Source organism: Mobula birostris, chromosome 17 (assembly GCF_030028105.1).
Source record: "Mobula birostris isolate sMobBir1 chromosome 17, sMobBir1.hap1, whole genome shotgun sequence".
Taxonomy (NCBI): domain Eukaryota; kingdom Metazoa; phylum Chordata; class Chondrichthyes; order Myliobatiformes; family Myliobatidae; genus Mobula; species Mobula birostris.
The window spans coordinates 37,958,156-37,971,267 of NC_092386.1; the positions used below are offsets into that span (position 1 = coordinate 37,958,156).

General features: G+C 37.1%; 1 protein-coding gene across 3 annotated transcripts in view; it reads right to left on the reverse strand.

Annotated features, from left to right (window-relative positions):
• Nucleotides 1–13,112, reverse strand: part of LOC140211620 (protein prune homolog 2-like) — a 329,851-nt gene that overhangs the window by 265,699 nt on the left and 51,040 nt on the right. For all 3 annotated transcript variants that reach the window (XR_011889534.1, XM_072281551.1, XM_072281550.1), the window contains exons 2-3: nucleotides 4,166–4,270; nucleotides 1,949–2,151 (exon numbers count right to left, since the gene is read on the reverse strand). Coding sequence is in view for 2 of the 3 variants with exons in the window: in XM_072281551.1 (XP_072137652.1) it covers nucleotides 1,949–2,151; nucleotides 4,166–4,270 (308 nt within the window). In the remaining variant the exon portion in view is untranslated. The remainder of the gene's footprint in view (nucleotides 1–1,948; nucleotides 2,152–4,165; nucleotides 4,271–13,112) is intronic.

Here is a 13,112-nt window from a genome sequence, read left to right on the forward strand (position 1 = left end):
AATAATTTGTGTAAAAAAGGAATGAAGCAATATATTCTATCTCATAATTTATTCAAAAATACAATGATACAGTACTTAAGAAATAAAACAACAGTTAGGCTATCAATAACTTAGTAATCAAGATAATGGGAAGCATCCCAATGTGAACATCTTACTCGAGGATGTTCAACTTAAAAACAATGTATAAGCTCTTCCATTTTATAATATGTATTTTTTAATTTTACTTTTTCAACCTATATTGTTCCTCATGACACCACACTTTCACCTTTGTGTAAAAAGGTAAAGTAATCTGGTCATTAATTTCTGCAAAATTACTCTCAGTATCACATGATTATGAACAGGAGAATAAACCAAAGAATGAAAATCATAAAACCAAAGAACCTAAGAACAAGATTTTTGAAACATCTAATATTCCAACTCTACAACCACCAGACCACGTGAAAAATGACGAAAAGTTTTGCAATAAGAACAAACATATATTCAATTCACAGTTGACATAACAACAAATCAAATAAAGAAAAACTTGAATGTCATAAATGGTAGCATAAACAGAGAAATGATGGCATTTTTGTTTTCTGTTTTAGAGCATAGTCCCCTGCATAATAAAACAAAAGAATTTGACAAAAAAAAATAACATCTATGGAAATTGACACATTAGGAGATAGTGCCAGAGATCAAGACTTAATCTGAGTCATTGGAACTGTGAGGCAATACCTTTCCTAGCCAATATGATTCTTCCATACACACAGTCCCTCAATATGATCAAGGCAGGGAAATTGCATTTGGAATTTAATCTAGACAAGTGTGAGGCTTTGCACGTTAGGACTACAGACCTAACAGGAAAGCACACAGTAAATGACAGGACCTTTAGGAAAATTCACATACAGAAGGATGTTGAGCGGTAAGCCCTTAACTCCCTGAAAGTGACGATACAAGTAGAGAGGTAAAAGCATATGGCATTCTTGCTTCAGTTGAATATAAAAGTAGGAAAGTCCTGCTGCAGCTGTATAAAACTTTAGTTAAGCCACATTTGAAGTGTTGTGTGTAGCTCTTGTCACCACATTAAAGGAAATATGGCTTTGGTTCACCAGGATGTCACCTGGATTATATACTGCTAGTGATACAGCAAAGTTAGACAAACTAGACAAAGTTAGTCTAAGGGGTAATATGACAGAGATATACATGATTATGGGAAGCACATAGATTGGGTAGATAGTCATAGTTAGGAACATCAAAAGAATCAACAGTGCATACCTGAATAAGCATGACTTCTTACCATGTTAAAAATGCTTTATTCCTGAACAGTTGAATAACAAAATTACAAAATTGTATTTGCTTGAAACTTTAACCAAGATTTGAATAATCCCTTCTCCTTTAATTCAAAGTCAAACCTCAACAGTTCCATGAAGCCCCTCATAATATTTTTTGATAAAGACACTTAAATTTAAAGCCTACTTGATATTTATTCTAAAAATATAAAGTAGTCCTTTTAAATCCACCCTCTTTAATGCCAGTTCAACTTCAAATATTTTTTTTAAATGTATACTTTTTACAGAAGTCTCTGTCAATGATTGCAAAGGTTTTAATTTTTAAGTGTCACTACTGTAAAACAACAAGTATGGTACAAATTATAGAACTTACATTGGACAATGTGCTTCTCATCTTGGAATATGAATGCAATGGGTATGGTCATTACCTTTGCCTGAAGATAAGTGGATTAAAAAATAAATGGAACCCAGCCGGAATAGTTCCCAGATGTACTTAACATTCTCAGACCTTCAGTTCATTGCAAATCTTACCCTTTATTTTAAATTGAAGGGTCACTATTTCTGCCCAATAGCAGAAAATGGTTGTAGAAAATTTAAAACCTAACAATACTATAAGAAATCATGTCATTAAAATTAAATAGCATTTCAATACTTAGAAAGTGAAATTTGGAATAATGTACCTTGTCAGCCGATTATGATCAACAAGTGTTAAAGCCAGTTTCCCTTCCCTGTTCAACATGTGGAGGTCAATATCATCTCTGCATATTAAAGAAGATTCAGAGATATTCAGCTGTTGTAAAATGAAAACAACTTCACTGCGAAGTGGAAATTCCGATTTTTCTATATTCAGCACTGGCACATAAAGATGATCTGTTGGATGGGTCTGAAGAGAAACAATTAATTTAGTTGGAACAATATTTTATTTCTAAAATAGATTAGAATATATCTTCATACATGAGTTTCAAATTAAATCCCTCAACCCAGTAGAACCACATTTTAAAAATGCATCCTCATGAAATTTATAACCTTTCATGCAATAATAGAAAAAACTAAAATTCATAACATCCCATCAATAAATTTTCTTCAACATTCAGTTTCACCACAATTCTTTAACAACATTGAGAATCAACTATAACATGCATGAACATTTGCAGATCTTTTCAACTGGTGCTTTGGGTATATACTTTCATGTGTTGTACATGTTCATATCAGGAATTTGACCTAGAATGGCAGCACCCACGAAATAACCACAGGATAATATAATCATATGCTGCACACTGGCTTTTGTATGTAATTCCTAGATGGAAAGGAAATGAATGGGATCACTATCTGACAAAGTTTTATATAGCATCCACCTAACTTGGAACAGATATTGAAAAACAAGGAAAATCAGAATTGGATTTATTATCACTTACATGTACAGTGAAACTTCTTGTTTTGCAGCAGCATAAAGAAGTGCCATGGTATAATTACATAACCACTCACTATACATGACGCGCAGCCAAAGCAAGCAAGTTTCAACCTGCTCCACATGTACTGCTAGTGTGTGGAAAAACTTATAGTGTTTAAATTCTATAGTAGCTTACCACATTTCTTTATGTGTCAGAAGAACACGTATCTAAATACTGGGGCAAGAAATAGCCAAAAACCCTTGGTTACAGCTAAATGCACACTTGTTACCAATGTCCATAAGACCCCACATACACATAATCCATAGTTCCGACCCTTCTCATCTCCTCCTCCACTACTCTAACTCTGCCTATGGAGATACGAGTTAGTAATCAATATCTATTGAATTCAGATTCCCTCAGCTATCATGACACACTCTACTCCTACAACACAAACAACAGGAATTCTGCAGATGCTGGAAATTCAAGCAACACACATCAAAGTTGCTGGTGAACGCAGCAGGCCAGGCAGCATCTCTAGGAAGAAGTACAGTCGACATTTCGGGCCAAGACTCTTCATCAGGACTCTACTCTTCTCCTACCCTGCTTCTTGTAAGGACTTCATTCCATTCACCCACTTTCTACAGTGCTGTCACATCAATTCTGATGTCAACACATTCCACACGAGTGCTTCGTAAATATCTTCCTCTTTCTTTAACTGCAGCTCCCCTTGCACCATATTCGGGCAGAGCTCTCAAACTCTCAAAGTTATTTGTTCCATGTCCTTATTTCTATTTTCATCCCAACTCCTCTCACCTAGAGCAAAGATCAAGTTTCTCTTGTCCTCGCCTTCTGTCTCACCAGCTTCCACACTCAATAATCATCCTCCATAATTTCCACCAACTTCAAACGTATGCTACTACCAGACATATGTATATTCCCCTCACGTTCAGCATTCTGAAGGGTTAATTCTTCCATGTCATCTCCAGCAACATTCACTCCCCTCCTGATGAAACACCTTTCTGTGTAACTACAGGAGATGCAACCCTTGCCCTTTTACTTCTTCCTTCCCACCATCCACAATCTAAGACAGAGGGTTTGTAACAGTTTTTCAATGTCTGTGAAATATAATGACTACAAATTGCTCTGAATCATTAAAGAAATAAAAAGGTTAACATTTAAAAAATTAAAAATTTAAAGTGCAAGATACTAAGTGAATATTTATCTTTCCACCAATACAAAATCTGAGTGGGATGGTGTTGCGAAGGCAGTGTACCCAATGTAGTGCTGGAGAATCCCAATATATCCTGGATTCTCACTTGCTCTGCAGCAGCAGACAAGGGTGACAGATGTGCCACCACTTCTCACCAAGTTCATCCCGGACTGATACAGTACTGTATATACAAATCAGGCTGACCTTATCGATGATAGATAGATAAAAACTGCTGGTTCACTGACTTTTTGAGTTACAGAAAACATGCACTTGAAGGCTTCCCTTTATTCAAGTACCTTATAAAGGAAGTAAGCGTAGACTAAGGTTGAAACAGCAGAGTCCAGACCACATTCTCTGTCGCCAAGTACAGCATGAACTCTGGGTAGCTCATTTCTTTTAATCTGTAAGGAAAGTATTAGCATATTAAGCCAATACAAACAAGTATATACACATTAGAAAATGCATTTTGCATAATGGGCTTTTCAATTGAATGATTAATTAATGTATTTGGCAGAGGTCAGATAAATATTTACCATTTACAAGTACTGTAATATGAGCAAAGGATGGAGAGAACAAATATATTTAAACAATAGTTTTTTTATTCAGCAATCTAAAAATCCCAATGAAAAATTGATGTTTTATGTCATGGAAAATCACATATATCATCTAGGGCAGGTCTATGATATGCTGGAGTAAATCGCTTACAATTAAAGTATATGGTGTAACCAATAAACTGATAGAAATACATATTTTGGTAACTTCATATTTTCATCTTTTGAGACACACAGTTCAATGGGAGATGTCTTGCTGTGTTAAGACTTCTAGGCTTGTTTTCTGATCATGCAAGTATCTAATTCATGCTAATAGAAGACTGAAGAAAAGTATTCACATAGCTTCACAATAAAAAGAAGCTATCACTGACTCTTACCCCATTTTTGTTTTATACCTCTCAAAGCCAACAAGACAAACATCCCATGGTTCAGATCCCAGCAAGCCACTTAGAGAATATTAAGTTTAAAATGTGAAATTTTTAAAAGCTAATCAACTCGTAAAAATCACCACCCAGTTTACTAATGTGACCATCAGGAGAATATATCTGCCCTCCTTACCTTGACTTACAATATGAAACTCCAGGTCCACCAATATGATTGACATAGTAACACCAACAACTTGATTCAAGGAGCATCAGGTATAGAGAATAAATGCTGGCCTTGCCAATGATGCCCAGATTAAATATCTACCTATTTTTAAGAACTCTGATGTCTCTATATTTACTTGATCCATTATGTGCATGATGACCTTCATTGACCCCTACTTCAAAGAAGATATGCAATTTCAAATATGGGATAATTCACAACTGAGCAAAACTTTCAAAAACTGTTCAAACTAGACATTTAATTAACCTTTGTATAATTTCCAAGTTTATCAATGGGGATAATTAATCAGTTACTTGCCTTAAGTATTTACACCCAGTGGCTACTTTCTGAGGTACTCCCGCTTATTAATGCAAATTTCTAATCAGCTAATCATAGGGAAGCAACTCAATGCATAAAAACATGCAACATGGTCAAGAGCAAACAACAGGAATTCTGCAGACGCTGGAAATTCAAGCAACACACATCAAAGTTGCTGGAGAACGCAGCAGGCCAGGCAGCATCCCCAGGAAGAGGTGCAGTCAACGTTTCAGGCTGAGACCCTTTGTCAGACGTTTCAGGCCGAGACCCTTCGTCAAGGGTCTCCGCCTGAAACAAACGTCGACTGCACCTCTTCCTACAGATGCTGCCTGGCCTGCTGCGTTCACCAGCAACTTTGATGTGTGTGACATGGTCAAGAGGTTTAGTTGTTCCGACCAAACATCAAAATAGTGAAGAAATGTGATCTAAGTGACTGACTGTAGAATGACTGTTGGTGCCAGACAGGGTGGTTTGAATATTTCAGCAACTGCTGATCTCCTGGGATTTTCTCGCACAACAGTCTCTAGTTTATAAAGAATGGAGAGAAAAGAAAAAAAAAACATTTAGCGAGCAGCAGTTATGTGGACAAAATGCCTTGATAATGTTAGAGGAGAATGACCAGACTGATTCAAGCTGACATGAAGTCAACAGTAACTCAAATAATAATACATTTCAAGAGTGGTGCGCCAAAGAGCATCTCTGAATGCACATGTCAAACCTTGACACGGATGGGCTACGGCAGCAGAAGACTATGACCTTACAGAAATACACAAAATGGCCATTTTACTAGGTACATGAGGTAATGAATAAGTAGCCACCGAGTGTATTTTACATACTAAATGACCCCCAGTTGCTGCACATGTGTATATCAACATGTATTTTTGTTGAAAACTTTTAAGCATCTCTATCAGTATACGACACAAATATGTTGGGAGGATGTTGAGGGGCAGGTGCACTAATGGAGTCAGGAGGAAGCACATTGCAATTAGTTTCTCAGGCACATTCCTCCAATATAACTCCAAATTAATTGTATATCTATAAGGTCAGGGGAAATTATGTTGCTAATATATAAGGCTGAAGTATCAACTTTGAGCCTTACCCAATTACATAAGCCAATATCACAGCACAGGTACAACACAGAAAATTTTAGCACAATAATAAGTTAACTGATTTGATATCAATCTGCTGTCATCTAACAAATAAAGTATGCCAGGCTCACGACCATTAGAGAGTCATCTAATCCTGAAATAACATCAGAAAATGATAGTAAGTCTCTGCAGGTCAGACACCATCTGGGAGAGAAACAGTTAATGTTTCAGGTTAATGGCCCTTAATCCGATTCTGATGCACTCCTAACAATGTTTCCCCTCTACAGATAGTTCCTCTTTTTACAGCATTTTCTGTTTTCCCCAAGATTTCCAGCAAATGCAGTTTCTTTTTATTTTTCATTTACATCAGGTTATTAATAAATTACAGCATGAAATAATAATTGTAAAGGATGTTTTCATGAAATTAGATCTCCAACATAAAATGTAAAAGCTCAAAGCAACTCAGTTACAAGATACATCCAGAATATTGATCGTGAATTATATTTTAGTTGTTTCATTGGTACTATTGCCTTGAAACTAAATCCAAAATACCCTTAATAGTTTAGGGATTGAGGAGCATGCCAGATAGTAAATGATAACAGAGCAAATATCATGATCAGCTTTGATAGTGATTAATAAATTTCATTAGAATTTTACATGCAACATTTTCAAATGTTTAAAGCAACCATGAGACAACACCAACAACAGGAATTCTGCAGATGCTGGAAATTCAAGCAACACACATCAAAGTTGCTGGTGAATGCAGCAGGCCAGGCAGCATCTGTAGGAAGAGGTGCAGTCGACGTTTCAGGCCGAGACCCTTCGTCAGGACTAACTGAAGGAAGAGTGAGTAAGGGATTTGAAAGTTGGAGGGGGAGGGGGCGATCCAAAATGATAGGAGAAGACAGGAGGGGGAGGGATAGAGCCAAGAGCTGGACAGGTGATAGGCAAAAGGGGATACGAGAGGATCATGGGACAGGAGGTCCGGGAAGAAAGACAGGGGGGGGGGACCCAGAGAATGGGCAAGAGGTATATTCAGAGGGACAGAGGGAGAAAAAGGAGAGTGAGAGAAAGAATGTGTGCATAAAAATAAGTAACAGATGGGGTACGAGGGGGAGGTGGGGCCTTAGCGGAAGTTAGAGAAGACGATGTTCATGCCATCAGGTTGGAGGCTACCCAGACGGAATATAAGGTGTTGTTCCTCCAACCTGAGTGTGGCTTCATCTTTACAGTAGAGGAGGCCGTGGATAGACATGTCAGAATGGGAATGGGAATGGGATGTGGAATTAAAATGTGTGGCCACTGGGAGATCCTGCTTTCTCTGGCGGACAGAGTGTAGATGTTCAGCAAAGCGGTCTCCCAGTCTGCGTCGGACACAACACTACCCAATTTAAATAACTGAAACCAATACTAAAGTAATCTTACTGAAAAATGAGCTTTTTTTTTAAAGCCTTGTAAAAGGCTTGGTTAATAGCTTGCTTGCAGAGATTATGAAGTCTTATATGGCCACAGTGCTGTTGAGCTGATAGAAATGTTTTGCTTTGGGGAATAGAACAGTCGCTGCACTAACTCGAAAATGGGCAAGACAAGAATTTAGACTCAATATGGTATCGTACAACCCTCCACTGGCTGGAGTGACATAGTATTAATACACACTGAACTTTCACAAGACTGACTTTTTGAAGAAATGTCATTCATCAAAATCATCTAATTTGGATTCAGACAGGTGTCTCGGTAATATGGTGCAATGTGGAGCTAGGTGCTTTGCAAACAATCTGGGCAGCAGGCCAAGGTACTTGCTTACTTGAGCAATTTGTATCAGCAGTTTGAAGTGGGAAAGACTAACAACCTTTAATTATTTATAAAGGGTTCACCTTCTTGTAGATCCTATAAACTTTGACATGTTACTTCAGTTCTACTTCAGTTTGAGTGTAGCACTGGGGTTGAATACATACGATTTTGTATAGGTTAATTTTAGGACAGCTTAGCAACATTTAGAATTGCAATCATTTTAGAATATAAATATAATATATTTAAATGAGTGACCCTTAAAAACAGTTTTTAATTTTGATGTATTTCTTATATACTTGATTTTGTTAGGCTTAAATGCAACTCATTTTCTGTCTTGCGCGTTCTTAACATTAACTCCTTGATATTTAATTATAACATGCATTACTTTCAACAAATATTTTAAATGCAGTAATGGTAAAAGGTCTTCTTCAATTGTTCAAGTTCAAAGAATTACTAATTATTACCTCCTTTCATTTGTGCTGAACTGGATTGCAATATGCTTTGCTGCATATCTTTTCAAAAAGGTAGGTATTTCAAATTTGCCACATAGTTTCCACTGTACAGCATTTTCCACTGACTTCAAAAATAACTTACAGCAGTCCTTGTGGCACTATCTCTTGCAAGAGCTTTCCTTTCCCAATGCAACCCACCATCAATGTCCAGAGCCAATTTTATGTCAAGGTATTTTAGAATTCCAGTCAGGAAAGCAGGAAGGTAGATCAAGCACCAAGTGTCATCAGAATTTTAAGTAAAACTTGGAGTATACAAATGGTTAAAGTAGATGCTAAAATGGCACAAACTTTTAAAACATGCAGGTTTGGGAGCAGACAAAAAGTAATTACTAAAGGGAGACTCTATCACACACTGCAAGTCGCATTGATTTCCACGCCAATCAATCAAGAAAACTTCATGGCCTAAACTCTCATATGGAAGGGAGAGGCATTTTTCAGCATCAGTAACTACCATCATTCACAAGCTTCAACTGTGCAAATAACACCAAATTATGTAAAGAAATTGAATTATTATTGTGTAGATTCATCATTATCAAGTATGACTTGCAGCAAATCTGTGGAGATGCATTATACATGCAGAAAATTATTAACCTAAACTGAATTCAGTTAAAATGTACTTGTGAACAAATCATTGCATAATATGACACAACTTTTCAAGGTTTAAGGTTCAAGATACATTTATTATCAAGGTATATATGCAGTATACAACTCTGAGATACATCTTCTCCAGATAGCCACAAAACAAAGAAAACCATGGAAACCATCAAAGAATGTCAATCTCCCCCTGCACGTGCAAACAAAAAACTAAATTACCCATAATTGATTTTAACTTTGTGTCGTCAATGTCTTTACAAATAAAACTATCTCCAAACTTTTTCCTGATTTAAATGGTCTCTGTGGAGCTGTTACTGACCTTCAGTATTGTAAATGTTTTAATATTAAAAATCATGTCAGGGTGGATTGTTTAATGGAATTCACAGAGTGATGTTTTCCTTCTGAGAGGAGACTTTTTATGTACTGGTGTCTTCCTTTTCACTGCAATATGTTAGTTTAAATTATAATCATATTTGTTGAACAACATCAGCATAGAGCAATCTGAACAACAGCGAATTCTGAAGGTCAAACAGAGTTTCGACAGGTGCCATAGCTTTTCTAGTAGTTAACATTAAATAAAGAAATCTAAACCAAATTAGGAAAACTGATCAGAACTGCAATGAAGCTGATCAAGTAAAATACGTTAGCTAAGAGCAGAGAAAATGTTATTTCTTCCATTCATTTGTTTCAAATATAATAGTTAGTGAAGAAAAAAAACTCATGGTTAAAACCAGTATCTACCCCAATAACTACTACAAATAAGATTTTAAAAAATTGTTTCGTAAGTTTTCCATAGACAGCTCTCTTCTATCTTTGAAGATGATTTCTGTACTCTTGAAAAAAATAAGATACAAAAAACAATAATACATGTAAACTGGAGAAAAAGAACTCAGTTTTCACTATCTTTGCTGGAGAAGGTGGCAGGTAATTGCTTGCCATAGCACATAAAGATCATGACTTGATCTTTCAGCTAAGCAAATTAACAAGTGAAGTTCACGGGTGAATGCACAGAAAAAGTTTGCAGTCTGCAATAATACAATTGAACATTTCATAAAGTTCACAAAGAAAGGTACATAATTGGATGAAGTCAATGTGTTTACAGACCTACGTTTCAACTAGTCAATACCTTTTTAAAGAGAAACAGAGGGAAATGGTTAAAAGACAGATGAAAAATATATATTTTGGGTGGAAATAGTTGCTATACGTAAATAAAATACTTAAATCCTGGTTCAAGGTCTCAACCTTTCTTTTGCCTCAAAGTTGCAGTTTGACTTAATAAGCTCTTCTAGCAGTTTGCTTATTGCTCCAGATTCTAGCATTCGCAGTCCGCTATGCCTTGAAATTAAAATATTTGTTATATGTTAATGATGCAAATCCATTTAGGGTATAGACTTTGCAAAGGCACATGATTTAACTTGCAATTCAACACAAGAAACAAACCTGGACCCAAATCCTTTTAAAGAAGTTGAAAAATAGGATACAAATCACTCAAGGTGACAGCTTAATACTAAACATTCGAACATCAGCTATTCATTGCGCCATAAAAGTATTCTTTTAATATGAATTATTTCCTTCCATAACAGTACAAATTTGAAGTATATTACAAAACCCTGAACACTTATGTATTTGGATGAACCCACAAGAAACTAATTATTTGATCTTCTATTTAAGAATAACATATACTGTGAGTAAAAATATTTTTCCTGTTCTATCCAGTTCAATAAAGATTAGATTTACAGTAAACGCTCAGCACAGCAACCAAGAACAAAGCTGAATGTGCACCAAATTATCATTGGTAGAAAGAAGTTAGCTGTGCACTCACACACTTCATTCTATCAGGCTCATTAATGCTTGAAAGCCAAAGAACCCACAGAGTACTCGATGTGGCCTCCTCTACATTGGCGTGATCCAATGTAAATTAGGGGATTGCTTTGTCAAGCACCTCCACTCCATCTGCAAAAAGCTGAATTTCCCATTGGCCAACCATTTTAATTCCTATTTCCATACCTGTTCCAATATTTCTCCTTCTGGTAATTTTTTTTCTCTCCTCCCTTCCCTATTCTTCCATTCCCCACTCTGGCCTCTTATCTCTTCACCTCACCTGCCTATCACCTCCCCCTCATGCCCCTCCTTCCTTCCTTTCTCCCATGGTCCACTGTCCTCTTTTATCAGATTCCTTCTTCTCCAGCCCTTTACCTGGTTTCACCCATCACCTTTCAGCTAGTTCCCCTTCTCCTTCCCCAACCTTTTTATCCTGGTGTCTCCCCCTTTATTTCTAGTTCTGAAGAAAGGTCTCAGCCCCAAACATTGACTGTTTATTCGTTTCCATAGATGCTCAGACATCCCACCCTGCAAAAACTCCTTTCAGGGAGGTAGCATCATCAATTTACGGGAGACTTCCAGGACAGGTGGGATGTCTGCAATAGAGTAGCTCCTTAGCAGCTGGCCAGCTAGTTTAAATAACGTTAGCTATGCTAATGAACGAATGACACCTGTTAAACTCACCTCAACATGTCTTTTACAGTCTTAACCCACCATGGGCAATAGAAAAGTCACTGTTGCAAACGGTGCAGCGAGCAACACTGTCATTATTTTGACCCCTATTAGGCAGGGGTACACTTTAGGGTAGTCTGGGGTGACGTACATTTTATTTTTTTTTGGAACACTCTGCTATGGCGCGCTCTTGCTCTCTCTCTCTCGTGGTCACTCGCGCACAAGCGCTCTCGCTTGCTTTCTCTCTCGCTCACATGCTCTCGCTCTCGCTCGCTTGCTTGCTTTCGCGCGCGCTCTCTCTCTCTCTCATGGTCGCTTTCGCGCTCTCTCTCGCTCGCTCTCAAAAAAATTGATTTCCGTGATATTGTATATAATTTGCAGGCATCAGGAAGCCACTATTAGTATGCAGGAGACTCCCGGAACTTCCGGGAGAGGTGGGATGTCTGGATGCTGCCAAACCTGCTGAGTTCCTCTAGCATTTTGTGTGTTGCGCTCTAGATTTCCTGCAACTGCAGAATCTCTTGTCTATCTGAATTAAGTAAAGTTTTCATGGAAAACAAATGAATGCAACAAAATTAAATTGCATCAATTCTGACAGACTTTATTCCTCTATTTTGAATTAAGTTTTAATCCAAAGAGTTCTGGTGATAACAAACTACAAGTCAATGCAATGGGAACATGAATACATGCACTGAAAGAAAATGGCAGCTGCATATTGATGATGGTAGCATCATCAATTTACGGGAGACTTCCGGGACAGGTGGGATGTCTGCAATACAGTAGCTCCTTAGCAGCTGGCCAGCTAGTTTAAATAACGTTAGCTATGCTAATGAACGAATGACACCTGTTAAACTCACCTCAACATGTCTTTTACAGTCTTAACCCACCATGGGCAATAGAAAAGTCACTGTTGCAAACAGTGCAGCGAGCAACACTGTCATTATTTTGACCCCTAAAAGACTGAAAATGAGGCTGAAAAAGATCTGGAGATATTAGTAGTTCAGCACAACAAAACGTTAGCTGATAAACATAAATAAAACTTACAACTCTTAGCCAAATCTGAGAAAAATAGCTTAGAAAACATCAATTTGACAACATCTGTATGAAAGAACAGTTTATTTTACCATTCCTCTGACCAGCACATTTCCAGCATGCTCCTGGACTGGCTGGCCCTGACAAAATCCAAACTGAGTATCATTGAGAAATCTATGAGTAACTATTGCCTGATTACTTTGTTAATGTCACATTTAGTCATATTGTTGATTTGAAATCAATAGTAAAATTAGCACTCTTAATCAAGCAATTGAGTGT